At 42.3% G+C, this 21,610-nt stretch overlaps 1 protein-coding gene across 2 annotated transcripts in view; it reads right to left on the bottom strand.

Moving 5' to 3' along the window:
* Positions 1-21,610, bottom strand: part of LOC144818609 (alcohol dehydrogenase 1-like) — a 293,232-nt gene that overhangs the window by 145,927 nt on the left and 125,695 nt on the right. For both annotated transcript variants that reach the window (XM_078676205.1, XM_078676206.1), the window contains one exon: positions 7,232-7,367. In XM_078676205.1, the coding sequence (XP_078532331.1) occupies positions 7,232-7,367 (136 nt within the window). The remainder of the gene's footprint in view (positions 1-7,231; positions 7,368-21,610) is intronic.

Here is a 21,610-nt window from a genome sequence, read left to right as displayed (position 1 = left end):
ACCCTTACACATTATTTCACTGAAAATTGAGGAACCGCGTCTAACAGAGCAATAGAGTGGGCGGCCATGAAAGTTGTGATCCAAGGTGTAGCTATTAAAACATATGGAGTTCGCCAACAACTAGAACGGGACATTAAGGCACAGGAGCAGAAATTGGGGGAACTAGAAGAGGTCATACATGAAGATCGCCAGGCGATGGGGGAGTGGGGAAAGGTACGTGAAGAACGGATGGCCTCTTGGTGTAGATTGGAAAAGTATACCTATATAGCATATAGGCAACGCCATCACATGAAGGCAATAAATCTGGGGCCCTCTTAGCCAGACTAATAAGGTCCGAATCCATGCCATCCCCAATAATACAATCGCAAGACCGTAACGGGGACTTGGTAGGAACTCAGCAGCAATCGCCGACATTTTAGCACAGCATTTGGCTGAGGCCTGCCTGTCCGACTCAAATATTTCACCAGAAAGGGCATGGAACTACCTCAACTATATAGAACTACCACGTATAGACTCAGAGGAGGCAGAATCCCTCGCTGCCCCATCACCAGGGAGGAAATACTAAATGCTATATAAAAATCTTAAAACAGCCAAGTGCCCAGGTAGTGACGGCCTTCAGGACGAATTCTACCAGCAGTTTGCACCACTTCTGGTTGAAAAATTGTTAGAGATTTATATGCGAGCCTATGAAAGGCAATGCCCGTCACGATCGATGCAAGAGGGTGTTATCAATGATTTTAAAACCGGATAAAGACCCTTTACAACCCGGTTTCTACAGACCAATCTCTCTACTGAATCTAGACGTTAAGATTCTGAGTTGGATTCTTGCAACCAGGCTGCTCCCTTCCATGCCCCATCTAATCCACCCTGATCAGGCACGTTTTATACCTAGAAGAAACACCACGCATAACTTACGAAGATTGGCTCATGTAGGGCATGCTCCGATAGTACAGGACGAGGACTGTGCCTTAGCCTTATTAGATATTGAGCAGTCCTTTGACGCAGTAGAGTGGAATTATATCTGGGTACCCTTCGAAAGATGGGGATGCGGCAGGAGTTCTTTTACTGGTTTCAATTGCTATATAGTAATTGGTTGGCTCGGATGTGGCTTAAAGGAGTGGTATCTGACCAGTTTGCTTTGTTGAGGAGAACGAGGCAGGGATGCCCCATCTCGCCACTGCTATTTGTGGTGACAATGGAGCCACTGACGGCAACACTTAGGAAAAATATGGAGGATTATGGAATCCCTCTGGGAGACACAGTGCACATAGTATCCATGTATGCGGAAGATATGTTGGTATACTTAAGATGTCCGGGTTGGGCAACCCCAGTCCTTTTAAAAGAGCTAAGGAAATTTGGGGCATTCTCAGGACTCAGTGTTAACGAGGGTAAATCATCACTAGTCCCCATAGGGAAATTGTCACAGGACGACATTACAATACACCCTGATGTTGGGATACAGTGGAAATTGGAAGGTATACGATATCTTGATATTGAATTATAACACACCCCATCAGCGTTTATGGACCATAACATGGGAAAAGTAATAGCTGGAAAACAAGCCTCGGTGGGCTTCTGGAAGCCTTGTCCCTCTCCTTAATGGGTAAGGTGGCAATTATAAAAATTATTGTCCTGCCTTGATGCCTCGACACTCTGCAACACTCTTTCTATGACATCCCTAATTCCTACTTTAAAACAGTAGATAGCTTACTGGTAGAGCTGTTATAGGGGGATGAATGTAAACAAGTTAAATTGGAAACCCTCCAAAGGAAGTGGGTGGATGGGGGAGTGGAGCTGCCAAGTATAAACCTATACATAGCTACCCAACTCCAAAGCGCGGTCCACAGGTTGGAAGAGGAAAATAACTGGGTGTAGTCCCTATTAAGAGGCACATATGAGGGTGGCACCTTACCTGAACTATTTATGATGGGTTCTACAATCCTAAAAGACTCCCCTTACCTGATTAGATGTGTAGAAAAGATCTGGTAAGATACGGTAAAAAGGATGATCCGGAGAGCGCCATATTCACCCGACATGCCACTATGGGTCATAAGACCTTTAAAAAAAATAACAGTGTCTAGGACCATACAGAGATGGAAGGATGGGGGCTGCCTCACTATAGGAGATTTATATAGTAATGGTACATTTATAACCCGAGAGGAAGTGGTGACTACAGTCGAGCTGGGATCAGGTCAATTTCTACATTAGAGATAAATAGTGCATTAAAATGTGTAATGTGTGCACTGAAAATGACAAAAACAGAAGTAAGAGCTACACGAGTTTAGTAAGAATTGCATTTCGTAAATCTTTCTTTTGATGTGCCTTTAAATAGGTGTGCTTTAATAATATATGATGTGCATAGAAACTTATAAAAATGTATGTGAGTGACAGTGACATTTTAAAAAACATTATTGAGCAACCTATGCTTAAGTGAATTCATTATGAATTGATTGTAAGGTTTATTAATGCATCTATTTGAGAAATGTATACCTTGTGCAATATAATGCAAGATTAATATTTTAGCATCGGGAATAAGTTGTATTTCATGCAGGTCTCAAATCTTGTTTCTCTTTTTTAAATGTGAACTTATGAACTGAATAGTCTGAAGCCTATGGGATCTTTTCATAAAGTTGCCACTTGTGTTCTAACTTTCAATTGCTTCTTTTGACATTTGTAGCACAGTCTGACGGAACATGCAACAAAAATTGTTACATGATAGAACAGATGCTTGAGAAACTAGCAGACAAAGGATGAGAGCATAAACTCATCTATTTTCTGAGTGTCACATTGTTCATATGACTAAACCTACAATGATTTTAAGGAAATTACACGTTATGGATTACTTAATTCTTCCAGATGTGTATACTCTTTACTTACTACATATTCTCATCCTATCATAGAACACCAATGGGACAGAGTGGTCTGATATCCTTGGTGATGCCAGCGGGTGTCACACTGGAATTAAACAGAGTATAATGGCTCAGACTATGGAACTGAACGAAGGAGAGAGCTCATTTGCATTTGAGAGAGACTTCCTACCCATCTTGTGGCACGGAGACTGACAACTTGGACTTCCAGGAACAATGCGTACTGTGACGTAATACTGCGGTCTGCAGCAAGCTGGTATGCTAGCGTAATGGAACTTTTACGGCTGAAAGGGTTTGCGGCTTACGGCTGTGACGCTAACGTTACAGCAAATTGACAGAAACATATTTCCTGTCTTTAATAAACTGGAACTGGCCATTTGGAACACATTGAACTTTCTAGGGGTGTGTATGAGGCTCAACTGATTACCTATAGATCTAAATTCATTAGTTAATTAGTCTCCCTAGGCTGAGGAAGATTAAGCCCTACATCTTTGAATGGTTTTGTTAATGTCTTTATTAAAATTGTATTAGCTTAATTTAGGTTTGTATGTTATTCACTTAAAGTTATACTAAACTTTGATATTTAAACTAAACTCTGCTGATTCTGACTCATTAGGGATTGTGGGTAAATGTATTTGTCTTGTGTTCATTGCCTGTGGGTTTCCTGTGTGAGATTAATATAAATTATGTGTAGCAATTATCTTATTCCTGGTCCTCATTTGATAATTGCCTATCCACCGACTATTCCAGTCCCTTTCAGCACAGAACAAGATCCATCAGAGGACCAACTGAGTAAGTGGTAGTCAGAGGTTAAAATGAATAAAATTAAGCTCTAGACGTAAATGAAAATTTCATGGCACAGTACGGAAATGCTAGAACAGAAGATACTGTCTCTATCTTTATAATTAAAAATACTGGCTATAATCGCCCTAGGAAGTGCTCCAGGCTGTGGTGGTGGTGGTGGTGGGGGGGGGGGGGGGGGAGGTCAGCAATGTATGTGCCCGTTCAATGACAAAAATGTTGGAGAGATCTCCAGGTTTCAGCACATCCACCACCCATTTCTCAATAAATTGGTCTGTTGATCTTCCGTCAACAATTGAACATTATTGCGGTGAGATCACCCCTCTGCATCCGCTCTCCTGGCTTCTAGTGCCCCTGCCTTTAAAGATGACACCAGCCATTTGCTTTTTAAAGGAGGCCACCCCCAGTTTGAGTCCATCTTTAGTCTTCTCTGCTGCATGTACTTTTTCAGAAACTTTGCACAGGTCTGTGCAGACTAGATTGACCTCTATTGAATTGGTTTCTATCTTTCCCTCCATGGCTAGCCTAGAGCCCTGGAGGGCGGCCATTAGCTCCCCTCTGGAAGGCTCTTCTGCCGGCATCACCAAACATGCACAACCAAATGTGTGGATGTTTGGCAGGAGATGATGACTGTGGAAAGGGATCTTTGTTTTGACATTTTGGGAGGGAGAATGTAGTAGTACAGCCAGGGACTAGTACAGAAGTCCACATTCGGAAAAAATAATGCGGGAGCAGGAAAGCACTGTTTTTCTCAAACTACCAGTTTCACCAGCGGAAATTAACCACCCATGTCAAATTCCAGTCAAATCTAACGTGCAATTGATGAAGAAAGCAGTAGTGAAAACAGGTCAGTATAGGGCCAACATGGATGAAATAAAACCGTAGCTTTGAGGGCTTGCAGTGTAAAGCAACAATATGACTGTCAGACCACAGAGCACATGCCATAAGCACATAGCCTGGGCAATAGGGAGTATGCTAAAACTGATCCCTGCGATCTCCTCAAGCAACCAGCATGTCTTACAGTGAAGCATTGGCGCTGTACGTCAGGCGCTGCAAAATCAAAGCATGCATCCGGTGCACTATTATGCTGGCTGTGAGAGTGTAGGCTATAAGAACAGTGAGGATGATGTAGACTGGGAGGTACAAACCTAACCTCTGAAACCTTCTCCTCCCGGACCTTGCCAATCTGAGTCCCTGGGTTCTCTCTAAGACACAGAACCTTTCTGATAGGCAGGGGCGTAGCTTCAGGGGCGGTGTTACACCCCTCCCTCCCTAGTAAACGTATTTTCTGGTAAATAGTTGGGTGCAGGTGCTTTCAGTTGGGTATGGTGAGGTGTCTGTCACATTTCAATCCCAACTTTTTCCATACACACACAGACAAAAACCACACACACTCAGTCCTTCTTTCGGTTTTGAAAGTCTTTAAAAAGTTGGTCATTTTACAAAATATAGTATTTTCTCTCACTTCGTACCCCTACCAATCTGCATCTCTCTATCTTTTCACTGCTACTTAAGACCCTCTCATGCAACCTGCTTGTGGAATAATATTTGAACATTTTATTGTTGGAAAATCTGATGTGCACACCCCCCCAAATCCTACTGACCAAGCTCTGCCCCAGATGATCGGATGTAACGCATTCTTCTCAGCTCGGGCATTAATGGCACTGCTGCTGTTGCACAAGCTGGTTCATGCCAAACCTCCCCATGCACAACTGCCAATAACATATCTGCTGCATCTCAAAACTCACCCTATCATAGAGTGCCGGTAGACAAAAAAAAAGTCACCCTATCAGAGTGCCTGTAGACTGCACAGAGGAAAAGGGGAACACTTAGTGAACTGTTATCCAGCCTGGAAAGCAGAGGGGAAACGCTGCCTGATACTCATTCCATAAATGTTTCCCTCTTTTTGCAGATGCACATTCTATCTGATCATGAACTCGGTCTGATGGTAGCTCCCTTTTTCACCTCAGTTCCTCACACATACATTTATTTGAGTTCACCATTATCACCCCTCCTAGTCCCAATTGCTGATTGCTTCCTCCCCAATGCAGGCTTTGATTAACCTTCCTCATTGGTGGGGACGGGGATCTTTCTAAGGCCTGGGACCTCTTTGGAACATAGGGGAACATAAAAGTTTAACATCAACTAATTCAAACTCACTATCCGCAGGAACTTCCACATCTACTACTTGCTTCTGCACTCAGTAGTAGCTCAGTTCATAAAAGCTGCATTCATTGTCAACTGGGTGCTATACTGCTCTCATTCCCTAAACAATATCCTGTTAGCATATGGCTGCCTCCACCCCTTTTTAGCCCAGCAAGTCTCCCTCCTACATCTCACTTGGTGCTGGAAGATTGGATTTACCTCTGGCTCCTCCATACCCCACCCTCTGTTAGAAATCTACCTTGATGCCCCAAACAAGCTTGCATATACGCCAGACTCTTGTGTGCCAGAGGTGCCTACAAAAACGCACAAACATTGGCAATGCCAGTAGGTCTGGTCTTAAAAGAATGTTGCACAGTAAGGTGAAGCATTACAAGGAGATTGCATATACATGGGTATGTATTTGTGCGACAGCAAAGGACTGCGGCATAAGATTGGTGTAGGTCAGAAGGCCAGGTTAAAGTTGCACTGGCAAGCCAGACCTAAAAATCCATGTGGGTTACTAACTGCCCTCCTCCCATCTTTTCTGCTGCAAGAGAAAAATACTCTAAATTATCTAGTTATCGAAGAGACTTTAAACGCATTTCAGAATGTTCCCTTGAAAGTGCAACCTCAGGAAGCTGGATAAATAAACAAAAGGATCATAGCTGTGTGAAGGGAAAGCACACTTTTGTGGAAGCACACTACGTCTGCCAATCAAAACGTACTCCTGGCTCCCAAAATGTGGGAGGAGTCAAAACCCCTCTCCTGGTGATTCTCACATAATTGTCTGACAACAGCGGCGCGGTCAAATCTGACCACATGAAGGGTGGATAAAACTAACGCCACAAATTATAATGGCCAATCAATGGCAGCAAGGAGTTGAACCAAGAAAATAATCAATTCATCTGTCTCTTTGTATCTCTTTTTTTTTATCTCCATCTGAATGAGAACAGCAATAAGGTTGTTTGCTCTCCCTCTCATCACACAACCCACAATTCAAAAACCTCGAGGAAGCATACTATTCAAGTATTCCTGCAAAAGTTAGCAAAAGACAGCAAAGGTTTCTGACATTGCACACATTCGCCCACACACAAACCTGCATTCAATTCAATTTGAAAATAGACAAATACTACAGAAAAGAGTGGTCCCTTTGTAACATTCATCATCCCTGATGTTTTATCCTCTGTATACGGTCCTAGTCATGCAATAAGTGTGTGTGTAGAAGTGCTAGTGAGTGTGTATGTGTGAGTGCACATATACATGCTAGACATACTTTAACATGCTCCTTGAACTAGCTATCTCTGCCCACCTGACGAGAATGGACCACTGCGTCTTGTGCGCATTCCCAGACCCTGAAGAAAGAAGTGGTGGAACATTCCAGAACAAGAATAGTTTTTACTTGTGGTGCCATGTCTTACCTCCAAGAGCAGATCCTTTAAGGGTGCGCCCTGAGAAGAGCAGCATGGGATCAAATGCCAACTTTGATGACGAGGGGGCGACCCCAACAATCACACATGTCCCATAGCCTAGGTGGCAAGACTTCAATGCTGCTTCCTAGGAAGAAAAATATATAAATACATCAGACCCAAAAGAGTTGATTCCCACGGACATCCATATCCCCTTTTTTCCTGGAAAGAAGGGCCTATATTTTGGGGGTGATTTTAAGATTGTGTATATCTCTAGAGAACCTTGTAGTGAGAATGTAAAATATAAGAATATGTTTAAAAGTGAAGAAATGCATTATAGAGCGGTATTGAGGTACAAGAGAAGTGTGGCTCAATGGTTAGAGCAGGCGGCAGACCTTGATGCAGAGCTCTGGCCAGGGACCAGAGTTCGATTCCCGCCTCGGCGGGTCTCCGACTCATTAATTCCCCTGACTGGATATTCTCGCCTCAGTACCTGTTCTGATCATGGTTCCCACGCTGCAACTCTGGGCAATAGCTTGCTTAGTCTCCACAACGGCCCCAAAAGCGCTGGGATGCCTGGCTGCACCTGGGGGGTGCCCAGGAGTGGACATTTCCCAGGAAAGCCAGGAAGGGTTCCTAAGCGGTATACGGACAGCGCCGGGACACCTCCGGTGGAGGTAGCTGTGCGCTTTACAAATTCCGACATTTACAAATTCAGACATTTTAACATATACAAAGGTATTTTGATTGTGCGCACAAGAACGCCTGCCGCCTTAATTGACCAGACTGACCCAGAATACCAGATTCTGTAAAATTGAAAATTAGTATGTGTATGTATTATATCCTGACAACGCTCCATGTATCGCAATAACATCTAGTCCTAATGGGAGCGAGCTGCAGGGGTCTGTTATAGTAGGCAAGATATCATCTGCAAATGAATGAACTGTGTGCGCTCTCCTCAGAGTGGCACACCCTGGGTCTCTGGGTGTTTTCTAAAGTGGACTGTTAGCAGTTCAATGGCCAATATAAATGATAGAGGCCACAGTGGGCAGCCCTGCCCGGTGTCTCTATGCAAGAAAACATGGTTACTCACAAACATTTTCCCAGGGGCCTCAAAGTTTGGTCTTTGGTGTGACCGAGGGCCGCACGGATGCCAGCGGGGGAGTGGGGTATAAAGTGGGTGTAGGGGAAGCGAAGCATGTACATCTACTGGCTGAACTCAATTGAACAATGTGAAACCAGAAAACATGGGATGCATCCCGGCTTCTCCACTTGATCAAATTGTGTGACCCTGGTCAATTGTTTTATTTCAATTTCCCTCCTTTTTCTTCATTATCACATATAAGAGAATTTCGAAATACATGACTTCAGGATGTGTGCTCTATAAAACCATTCCTGTGCTTGGATGTAATCACTAATGACATTCTTGTGAGGGTGGGAGGGTGGAAAGCATGAATGGTTCTAAATTCATGTTCGAAAGCCATCACTTAAAAAAATATATTTCTGAATGCACTGCTATATTTTGATTTACTTAGACGAAATGGTTCTACAGGTCAATGAAATACACTTTTTGAATTTTGAAAAGACTATGTTTTTTTTTACACATTTGAGGTCTTTAAAAATGAAAGTGTTCCTACAATTAGGGGCCTAGGGCCCGATGTAGGTAGCCAAATACCGGTCGGTAACGGCCGATTTCGGCCGTTACCGACCGGTATTTGAAGATGGAGATGTAGGGGCATGTTAAAATACAGAATCGGTAATTATACCGATTCTGTAAAATACTGAATCGGTAAAATTACGATTCTGTATTTTGACATGTAGGTAGCACTTAAATCAGTGCTACAGGGTTTTAAGAAGTCGTTATTTACCACCAACTAGAAGTTGGTGGTAAATAATTAAAACCCTTTCAAAACCTTTTTTTTGCTTTTAAAATGGTGCCATGTTGCAGACATACATGCCCTAAGGGCATGTATGTGTGCAACATGTGCACCCATGCACAATTGAGGGGTGCAACAGGGTGTCAAAGTGACACCCTGCCACCCTTCAATGTTTCCCCCAATTACCGAATCGGTATTTACAGATTCGGTAATTGCTATTGATTCCAATGGGCCTCAAGGCCCATAGGAATCAATGGCAATTACCGAATCTGTTAAATACAGATTCGGTAATTACCGATTTTTACCGATTCGGTAATTGAATCGGTAAAAATACCTACATCCCGATTGCCAGTTCTTAAATACCGAATCGGTATGATTGGGTATTTAAGAATCGGTAATCTGGGATTACCTACATCGGGCCCTTAGTTACTTACTTTTGTTTAACTGCAATTAGCCTTTAAATAAGTGTTTGCAGTATATTTAAAACAGTTTTTTTTAATGTTAGTGCGGAGTCGAGTAAAAAGCAGCCCAGTGCTGCTGCTCAGGGGGCTGCAAGTAGAGGTCATGAGGGCCGCATGCGGTCCCGGGGCTGTACTGTGAGTATCACTGTAATAAAACATGGGGCTGAATTCTCACCAATCCCAGGCACTCTAGCAGACAGTGCCTGATAGTTAACTGCGATCCAGGTCCACATTGATTGGTCCCAATCTGGTCTCCTCGGGCACTCTAAACAGGAAGGGCCATCCCAACCGGTCAATGGAAAGGCTTTTTCAGCATCTATGGACAGGATCATTAGAGAGATCTTCCTCATGGTGACCTTCTCTGAGATGGAGCACTTGGCGTATATTATCCGCTGCTTGACGGCCGAGGACAAACTCTGACTGGTCAGGATGGATAAATGAAGTATATGGGGGGATTAAGCAGCTTGCTAGTGCCTTAGAATAGGTTTTATTACCAGAACTGGGTCTGGGCTCACTGGCAATAAGGACAAGCCTCACAATCAATATCTATAAACCAACACAAGTACCAGTATTGCCTAACTATTTCAACAATGGAACAGACAATGATCACTCGAATTACCGAAACAAAACAGTAACTCTCAGGGGTAGTATTTCTCCGGAATTAATCCAATACTATTTAATTATTTTGCATCAAAAAGAACCATATAAATGAGCAATTTTTCATTTTTAAACATACAAATTGTTTGAACTCCACATAACATAAGTATAGACAATTTTATCAATCAGCCAACTTTCATACAAGCATTCATACACGACAAAACATTAATATATATACACACATAAGACATTTTTGGAACTATACACAATTATTTACAATTTCTTGATTTCAAAAAGACATAGCATTGGAAAAAGCAAATGAAATTTTTCAATATTTCAATAATCAAATAGGTATTCCTAATGCTGAATGGGTGGGTCTACGCGTTTCGATAACCCCTTGATGTGGGGAAATCTCGTCAGGACCAGGAGCCTGTGAATGAAGGACAAAGAACAAATCAACCTATGGAAAACCATGCCTCTGGCACTGCAGTGGAAGGGGGAGGAGAAACTAATCCTACCTCTTAGGTGCTCGGTTTTCTTCTGGTGTAACTGTAATGAAAACGAAGCTACTTTTAAATTCTCTTCAACAAGGAATTCCAAAACCTTCAAAAGGTAACCGACTCACACGTGCAATACTCACATATGAATATGTTTTAACATCAGTGGTGTGGAGGTCTATCGGCAATACTCCTCATATATCACAGGGGATTTCCCTATTTGTGCGTTAGTGAGGTGTGAGCCTTCCTCATAATAGGTGTTACCGAGCCTGGTTGTAGAAAGGAACTGAACAAAAACACAGTCTTCAGGACCAGTTCTGGGTTAAAGTGTTTGAAAACTAAGGGGCTTATTTACAAGCCTTTTGCGCCGTTGGTACATCACTTTTTCCCATATTAATTGTGTTGCACCGCACCGGCGGTGCAAGGGGCTTGTAAATTAGCCCCTCGATTTGTTACTCTGCCTGGACTGGGTGATTTGTTAGCATGAGGCGCATTGATAGCTTTCCGTTCTTTCTCTTGGGTTACAAGTTCCTCCAAGGCTAGCCTGTTCGCGCTCAATTCTGGCAACTCTGCCAAACAAATAAAATTATTTTTCTTGTTCAGACTTGCTGGCTCCAATCAGGGGCGGCCATAGGCATGTGCAAGCTGTGCACCTGCACAGGGCCACCAAACCCCAGGGGCCACCACTCCAATATATATCCTTAATATAATAATCCTCTGAGGATGGATACATATTTGCGTGGTGGCCCCTGGCAGGGATTTGGCCGCCTCCGGCTCTGTTCCACTTTCAAATACCCTGACCCCCCACCTATTCACTGGCCTATGCGCTCCGCCCGGACCCCCTCTTCTGGGGCCCCCTACCTACGCTCCCTGCCCAGGGCCACCATGAGCATAGAGCCGCCCCTGCTCCAATTAGCTAACTAGTATTGTTGAAAAGCTAGCTTCTACGCTTCCCCTTCTATAGGATTGTCACCGCTACCCTTCATATTTGAAATTCTCTTGGTTTCCCATGCTCTACTGACCTTGCGTGCTAGGAGTGAGTCAGAGGCACAACTAGAGCCAAATTTCGGGGGGGCTAAGAAAAAATTTCGGGGGGGGGGGCTGAACCTTTAATCAGTAGGCAGAGTGGAGCTGCAGGGCCTCCAACAAGGGGTGAAACAACAGCAAGGCCTAATTAACATTCAAATGGTCTTTTAAAGACCTGTGAAAAACGTTCAGGTGTGGCTGTGTGTGTGCCCGGGATCGGTCTCCTCCCGGGCTGCCACACACAAAGCCCGGTGAGTCCAATGGGTGTTGCGTGCCTGGAGTGAGTTGATTTTGCTTTATCGTAAAAAAGTTGGTGCAAAAACAGAAGCGCCTTCCCTGTTCTTTCTGTATCCAGTAGGCCCACATTACCTCTTGCTTTAGTGACGGTATGTAAGGACTTCAGTGTATATGTCCATTTGCACTCTGCTTCTGTAATTTCTAGGCACTCTTCAAAGTTTCCCAGAGTGATTTGCATCCCTGTCTCAATCTAACCCTCTCCGATATGCTTTGGCCTCATCACAGGTTTGATGGCTTAAAACCGAAGCTGCAGTTTCATAGTGTGAACTTGAACTGATGTTGCAAATGCATTAAAGCAAGGTCCTGATTGGTCCCTGGTGTTGTGAGAGAGATAAGAATGTTCTGAATCTCTTATTACTTTTAACTTGGTGTTTTTCACAGCTGTGGGAAGAGCAGAGCAGATTCCCTTTGGACTTAGAGAGGTACAGACCTCTCTGCTTGCCCTACTCTTGCAAGTGTGAAGCTTTATGCTAAACACTGATTTTCTCTTCTTTTGGACTTCTACTGAAGTCTGATCATGCCGACACCCTTATTCCCTTTTTGTCCTAAGCTCCTGACTTAGAGATTGTTATTAGATTACCGTATATCTAGTCCATGTTAGGAGGGGGAAACTTCCTTTTCAAAGTTTCTTTATGGAACACCGGTTTGCATTAATCTATGTTTATACAATTGTTATTACCGCAATTCAATATATCGTGTTGCGCCTTAACTTACAGAGATACTTCAGTTTACCTTTTGTATTAGTGGATTTACTGAACTTATTTCTGGTCTGCATATATACTGGATTGATTGGTAATCCAAAATAAACCATTTTAACCATATTTAGTGATTCCTGGTCCTTATTGTGGAGTCACCCTGGCTTCACAAGTTAGAAATGTATTTTTGGTGCAAACTCCTTTTCAATGCTTCATGTCAGTTAGCAAAGGTCCATATAACCAATGGGGGAAAATCTTTGACAACTTGGCCAAGAGATGGCATTTCAAGGCTCCGTGCTCTCTCACCAGAGAGACTTAAAAATATCACATGCTTCAAATCTTAGATCTGCAAAAAATATATAATCTTAAGGGAATGTCAACCATGTTGTGATTGGCCACTGGTTTATGCAAGGCGACCTAGACTGGTGTCCCCAGAAAAGAAACCAAACTGGATTAGGATTCCAGCCCATTTTAGTGGTCTCTTGTGGTCCAATCAAATGAAAAGGACTTATGGCAAGTGCCTTACAGGACCGCAGAAATCAAACATTTTATGGTGATACAGACCTATGGTACGTGTTACAGTATGGTACATTACATATTTTTTGTGTTACGCTCCAATCACCAGTTACTTTCTCTAGTACTTCTGTGTGTTTGAGTTTGTAAAATCGGTCAAAGAAAAACATCCAATGGTTTTTGGCTATCTTTTCTTTTTAAATTTCTTTTAATAACAAAATACACTCTACATTTCCAAATGTTGGATGGAGTGGCATTCTCCTGCAATAATATTCATTCAACATCTGGATTAAAGTAAGCTGTAGAAGCAGCAGTGCAGTGATTTTCCCCCCTGATTCATGGCTCTCAACACGGGATAGGCTTCCCACACAAGTGACTGTTTATTTTTCAGACTCGGCTGCCATGGCAAAGACAGAAGGTGGATAGAAACGGTTGTATGATGATACAACGCATGCCTTTTTCACCCTGCCTTTACCACACAGATGCCTTTACCACGCATGCCTTAACTACACATGGTAATTATAGTAAGGTAAGTAAAACTAATTTACACATAACATTCCTTTACCAACACCCACCCCTAAGAACTAAAATTACCCATACTCCCTTTACTGCTACCCACCCCAAAACCCTAAATTTTGCTGTACCATTATTGTATGTGTGGTAAAGACATTGCATGGTAAAGGCATTGTGGTAAAGACCGTTTGCCAAAGAAACCAACATTCTTCTTTTATAGCCATACTTCTCTTCAAAACTGAACTAAATATCACTATCTAACCCAAAGACTGCATTACCGGCATGCCTCGCAGACCTGGACATCTTTGCACAGGCTGCAGGGGTCAAGGTGAATACAGATAAATCACTAGCACTCGAACTCTCCCTGTCGCGACTCACCCGGGAGCACCTCCAAGGGGCGGCGGACACGATCCCGTATCTGGGGATTCGGCTGGCTTCTTCTCTCCTGACCATAGTTGCCACCAACTACGCACAGTTGCGACAGAATATTCACGGAGAACTTGGCCAATGGAAACATCACCCTCTCTCGTTGCTCTGCAAAATAGTGGCGGTCAAAATGACCATTTTGCCCCAGATCCTCCATCTCTTTTGCATCATCTCTCTCCAACCGCCTACAGGTTGGATACATCAGACGCAATCAGATCTTGCTCAGTTCATTTGGAGTGGACGGCAGCCATGGCTGAGGCAGGCACTGGCAACGCACCCTCCGGAGGGGGGTGGACTTGGGATCCCTGATCTCCAGCTCTACTTCCAGGTGGCCCAGCTGAGGCATCTGGTGGAGTGGAGTCGTTGGGAATCGGAGAAACACTGGTTGTTTCAAGACCAGGCTGTAGCAGCGAGACCTTTGCAGGAAATACCCTTTCTACGTAAGCGCCATAAACCACCCAACTAATATGCCTCATATATAACATGGGTTCCCCTTGAAGTATGGGATGCCACTAAAATTAAGCATGAACTTACCACTTTCCCATCTCCGCTCACTCCTTTGATGGACAACCCCGACTTCACCCCGGGTACGGACACGGTTGCCTTTGCATGGTGGAGACCCGCTGGATGCTGGTTTCTATACCATATGTATGATCCCAAAGGAGTCATCCCATTCCATCAATTTCAGCAGGAATACGGGCTACCCGAAACAGAGAGACTTCGGTACTTACAAGCAAGACATTGGGCGCTCCAGGATCAGATCCGATCCGAGGCTGAGAGACGTCTTTCCCCTTATGAACGGAGGCTTATTACAGGCATGTCAGATAAAAAGTTAATCACCGATTTGTACAAGATGCTACAGGCTAGACATGCTCACACTTATGATTCCGGCAGGGCGCGATGGGAGAGGGAACTGGGCAGAATACTCAGCCACAAAGAATGGTAGGGGATATATTATAGGGCCCAACACTCTGCATATCACATGGGGCTCACTGAAACCCTCACAAAGGTAGTAACATACTGGTACTATACACCGGCACGTCTTCACTCCATGGACCGTCCTCAGGATGCGACATGTTGGCGGGACTGCGACCACGTAGGCACCTTGGTACACTTATAATGGGAGTGTGAACATGTCCAGCCTTATTGGACTCAAGTGCTAGATGAAGTGGACAAACATTTCAACACAGAAATTCCACGCTTCTCAGCGTATGTCCTGTTGGGTCTCCCAAATCCTCCGACTTACCCACTGCGATGCCGTAGAGGCCAGCAAATGGCAATTGCACTGGGGTTAGCGATACCAAATGTACTCACACACTGGCGCACCCCCACTGTTCCAACCTTCACAGGTTGGCTATATCGCCTGTGGCATGTCCTTGGAAGGGAGAAGCGGACACTAACAATGGCAGGGGAGGGGTCCAAGTATGTTGAGTTGTGGCAACCTTTCTTGTCGCTCTTGGCCTCTGAATTCCGGGAGGTCATTTGCCCCGATACCTTCGCTTACTGCGCCTCGCTGATACACAGCAGGCGGAATGATGATCGAAGTCGCGTATGGTTTTGGATAACTTAGGTAGTGGACTGGAACACGGGGAGGGGGTGGGGGGGTGGTAGGGCTTGGGGTGGGGGGCTTCCATTGTTCCTTTCCCCTAGTTATTTTTCCTTTTATGTATGGTTTTTCTACCATGATATGTGCCCACTGTTCTGCTTGCGCTCCTGAACCAACCGGTTAACTCATATGCTACACAGTATCAGTGGTTTGCCAGCTAAACCTACATGGTTGGATTTGTGTGTTTTGAAATTTCAATAAAGAGATTTAAACCATAAAACTGAACTAAACCCATGAGCAGAAATACCCAGCCCTCACACCATAGCATCATTAATATACTATTTACCATCTAATTCTCTGCATCTAATTAAGCTATAATGGCAAAGTTCCTTTTGAAGGTCCCTGTAGCCACCACATTTTTGCAGATGCTCTCTGTATCTAAGGCACTACATTTCCAAACAGTCTGTATTAGGACACCTAGACCCCAAGATGGAATCTTATTCCTCAAATAGATACAAGGGCTCCTTCAGAAGTGACCGTGAGTGTCAAGAGAAGAATATACGTATACGGTCAGCCCTCCAGACAGCCTCCATCCTAAGTGCTGCTAGATTTTGTGTTTCTTTAGATCATTCCTAGGAGTTATGGAGGCCTCCTGTACACTTCAGACTCTGCCTTTCAAAAGGGACTTGGGTAGGATCCATAGAGAAAGCAAAGCTGGAGCCGTTGCTAGGATGTAGTCTCATGTCTGGCATGACCCTAGCTTGGAGCCGCCTCTTCTGAAGCTTCGCACCCTGTGTACCCTAAGGCTATAGAAGCATCATGAGGACACAGGCAGGGATGAGATCTGGGCAAGTTCCAAGAATGGACATTGATGTTAGACTGATAAATTGAAATCCATTAGACTAGGGCATTCTATAACATGGTGATACTATGGTACAGGTATAGATGGTGTGTATCTCTTGCTATCAGGAGGTAGGAGATTCATCTAGGGTGCTTGGCGTGATATTGGAAAACAAGTCCCTAACCTTGGCTTATGAACTTGCCAATCAGTATGTGTAGGGAAGATGAAGAACACTGCCCAGTAGTAGACGCACCTATGGCTGGCAGCCAGCAACACTCATTAGATGAACAATTATTTGCATACCATGAAGTAAAGGAACACATTAATACATACAAATATTATTTGATGGAGCTATGCATCTATCCATTATACTTGGGACAAGTTATGGTGATCTCAGACATGACTTGTCGACAAAAGAAATTGTATAGAAGTTATACGAAGCTTCTAATTATGTTAGATATTAATCTATTTTTTTAAGGAGGCTGCTAGCAGGATGCCCAATATAGCATAACACCGAAGATTCTGGTGAACTGATGGGAAATCCATAACATCTTGAAAGTGTGTGGCATAGATAATATATGAACGGCCTTACATGAGTCACAGGTAAATGGACAAGTGGAGTGATTTTCCTCCGGGAAAAAACCTGTGGTTTAGAATAGTGTGTGAAAAATTGTGAATAGAGTGAACAATCATGTATAGGATCACTCTTCACAGCACTATGGGGAAAAAAAAGTCTGATCGGTTTATTCAAGGGAAGTGAACCAGCTGCTAGCTTGTTCCCATGGAGGGTTAAGAGAAGATGGTGGTGGAGGACGAGAAGAAATCATTTAAGCAGATTATGGCAGTGTTGAAATAAATCTAGTGCAAGGAAAGTTATGATAATAAAAAGAAAGTATTGTTTCCTAATTTCTAGGTAGGGAATTAGTGAGACTACGCAATTCTGGCCTTGTTAACAAGTGTGAACCAAGTTTTTAAAAGAACATTAAAGGTGGCGGAAATCTAGAAACAAAGTGTATCACACCGGGTGATGTGTGTGGAATGTCGGCAAGTGGTCAAATTCAGGCATGAAGAAATAGGTACTGATGAAGATGAGGGATGATGTTGTGATGGGATCAGGAATGTGGGCAACAGTGAGGAAATGGGCACTGGCATAGTTATGGTTACCTCTAATAAAAGAGAGAGGGACCCCACAACCAAAGGGATGGAGTACAACAGAAGACTTTGGGTCAAGCAAATATTCCATTTTGGAATAGGTTAGGAATCTAACATCACATAGGTTATAGAACGTAGATAGTCCAACTTCTATTCTGATGACTCCTTGGTTTGACACAGGAAGTCTGAGTTTTTGATCCGGATATCCGTCGGGCTACCGGGTTCCCGTGTTTCAAACATGTATTTAAATGAGACTTGATTTGTTTGACGGGTTTCAAGCCGATAGGCTGGCGGAGGCTGACACACAGGATGCGTGTATCCTGATTACTCTGGTAAATATAAGTGCGGGCTCTGATTTGGAGTTAGATGTAGTGCTAATCTCACTTTGATGCTAATGGAAGTTCGCCTTCTGACGTTTTTTTAGGTGGTATCCGACCATAATATATAAAGGAACCATCCTGTTGTCGCGATATATCGCCGTTTATGAGCGTGATTGACGAAGAGTTAGTTCTGTGGAAAGCTTTCTTACGCTACCGTGTGTCATTGATGGATATTATGAAAATGCATAGATGTGAGTATATGATTATGCTCCCAAAGATTACTCTTGCATTTTAGGAGGTCTTACCCCTTATGCATGGGATCCTTTGCTTATATTATTTCTATTATATTTTTTTTCAGTTTAACTGCACACCCGCATGAGTCCACTGCGGGAGTACCTGAGAGATTGTCCAGGTTTATATTACACTGCCGATACAAGCACTGAGCAAGGTGGGTCTGCTCCGCAGATAGGCGTTTGTAAAGTTTAGTTAAAATGGACATAATGGATTTATGGTGAATACGCACTTCATGTCTCTATGTACTTACTTTTTAAATATATAGATTGCCGGTGACAAGGAGCCTTTATCTCGCAGGACGAGAGTTGCTTTTAAGATATAGGAGGTACTTACCCCGAGAAGTTATATCTTGAAAGTAGTTCTTAAGGTATGTGTGCACTAACAGGTTGACTCTAGACAGTTTTATATATGGTGTTCATGTTGCTCCCCTTAGCGGACTTTCTACCAGGATGAAGGTTCTATCTCTCATCTCTACCTCTTGTTGTTGTGCAGGCGGGTATTTTGCTTCTACGATGAATTATTTCTTTTAGCTTATTTCTAGGCATTTATGTGTAAGTGTGATGATATATTATACAAATAAGCCTATGTGTGTAATGAAAGCGGATGTATGATGTTACAACGCATACTTTTACCACGCCTACCTTTACCACGCAATTTTTACAACGCAGGATCCATTACAACGAAGTACCATTACAACGCATGTATTTACAACGCAGATACCTTTACAACGCATACCATTACAACGTACGTATTGGTAAGTTTATAATATTTTTTTAAATGTAAATTAATTAGAATTAATATAATTTAATTTGATTTAATTAATTTAATGTAATTAATTTAATTTAATCAATTTAATTTAATGTAATTTAAATTTTATTGTACTTAATTTTTACCCTGTACCCCTTTACCCAAAAACCCAAAACTGACCCTGAACCCTAAAAATACCCCTTTACCCAAAAAACCCTGAACCCTAAAAATACCCCTTTACCCAAAAACCCAAAACTGACCCTGAACCCTAAAAATACCCCTTTACCCAAAAACCCCAAACTGACCCTGAACCCTAAAAATACCCCTTTACCCCAAAAACCCAAAACTGACCCTGAACCCTAAAAATACCCCTTTACCCAAAAAAACCAAAACTGACGCTGAACCCTAAAAATACCACTTTAACCAAAAACCCAAAACTGACCCTGAACCCTAAAAATACCCCTTTACCCAAAAACCCAAAACTGACCTGAACCCTAAAAATACCCCTTTACCCAAAAACCTAAAACTGACCCTGAACCCTAAAAATACCCCTTTACCCAAAAAAAACAAAACTGACCCTGAAACCTAAAAATACCCCTTTACCCAAAAACCCAAAACTGACCCTGAACCCTAAAAATACCCCTTTACCCAAAAACCCAAAACTGACCTGAACCCTAAAAATACCCCTTTACCCAAAAACCCCAAACTGACCCTGAACCCTAAAAATACCCCTTTACCCAAAAAACCCAAAACTGACCCTGAACCCTAAAAATCCCCTTTACCCAAAAACCCAAAACTGACCCTGAACCCTAAAAATACCCCTTTACCCAAAAACCCAAAACTGACCCTGAACCCTAAAAATACCCCTTTACCCAAAAACCCAAAACTGACCCTGAACCCTAAAAATACCCCTTTACCCAAAAAACCCAAAACTGACCCTGAACCCTAAAAATACCCCTTTACCCAAAAACCCAAAACTGACCATGAACCCTAAAAATACCCCTTTACCCAAAAACCCAAACTTATAATATTTTTGATAAAATTATATACTTACCAATACTTACGTTGTAATGGTATGCGTTGTAAAGGTACCTGCGTTGTAAATACATGCGCTGTAATGGTACTTCGTTGTAATGGATCCTGCGTTGTAAAAATTGCGTGGTAAAGGTAGGTCGTTGTAAAAGTTGCGTGGTAAAGGTTGTATACCAATGAAAGCACTACAAAATATGCCTTCCTTTAACTAGAAACATTGTTGTATTTCATGTTGTCATTTATTATGTTGTGTTTTATATTTAATACTTGGACAATGTTTTTAGGTCTGTTAAATGTCATAAAATATGTAGTTTGTGGTATATTCTCATGTTGTCTTTGTAATACTGTTGAACAAAACTGGTGGCAATGTGATAATGTAATTATGAGATGTGCTGGGCAGGAATTTCACTGTATACATGTTGAAGAGCCTTTTTTAAAAATATTTTTTAAAATTTCAGAAATCTTCTGGGAAGACATTACATTGTATTCCTGATGAAGGTGGTGTAACTAGTTGATCCACCGAAACGCGTCACATAAGAGAAAGGAGGATTGTTTCATAAATTCACTGGAGAATAATTCTGAAGTTTCGCTGAATTAATTCTTTCCGTCTATACCTCCTTTTTACAAATAGGAATCTATTGTTTCCTTATTTTTAAATGTCTATTCCCTTCTTTTTAAATTAATTTTATGGAAATATCTTTTTAATATTGTATTGTGTGATGAATAAACTGTTCAGTATTTTTCATAATTTTGTATGTGTTTACATTTTGCTTCACTAGTACAGTATTTTGTTAAGTGTCTATTTTTGTCATTGTGTCTTTGAGAATATCGGTTTCAACAATAAGGTGTCCCAAAGGGAATATTTGCTTGACCAATAGTTATGGTTACCAACAGACAGGAAGTGTAACCTTAGTAGGACCTCTGCTGGGCTTTGTCCAATGGTAGAGTAAGTCTAACTCTGGATGGTGATAGTGTGACCTTTCAGGTGAAGCAAAATGCTAGGTCAAGAAAACCTACTGTTAGGGTCAAGGAACCGTGTTAACTCTTCCTCCTCAATTTCCCTATTTTCTCTTAAAAGAGGAGATGTGTTACAATAGGATGCCCTTGAATAAGTGTATTACCATTTTACCCATGTTCATATTCAATTTGATCTACCGGATTGTATTTCAAATGAGCGGTTATAACTCTTATTACCGTTAGTCTTATTTGTCCTTCATTCAACTTTAGTGTTAAAATGTTTCACATCACAGCATTTATCTGTATCCTAGATTGGTAAAGGTAGAACATTTATCTTGGAATCTGAAGTGAGAGTTGTGTTGGTATGTTCTGCCTGAAGAGAATAAGTAGAAAATAAACAATCTTATCTTATCATTGTTGATTTGATAATTTATATATTAACGTTGGCATTATGTCTATGTTATGCTTACCTTCAACAGCAGTTGTTAGACTACAATTGTTCACAATACATTTAACCTTTTACTTGGATGCCTTGGACTAATGTAAATGATATGGTGAGGGTGATCAGGTCATTCAAAAAAAATTGCCTTAAACAATGTT

This window comes from Lissotriton helveticus, chromosome 2_1 (assembly GCF_964261635.1).
Source record: "Lissotriton helveticus chromosome 2_1, aLisHel1.1, whole genome shotgun sequence".
NCBI lineage: Eukaryota > Metazoa > Chordata > Amphibia > Caudata > Salamandridae > Lissotriton > Lissotriton helveticus.
Note: the sequence above shows the minus strand (reverse complement) of the source record. Positions and strands in the feature narration are given on the sequence as shown.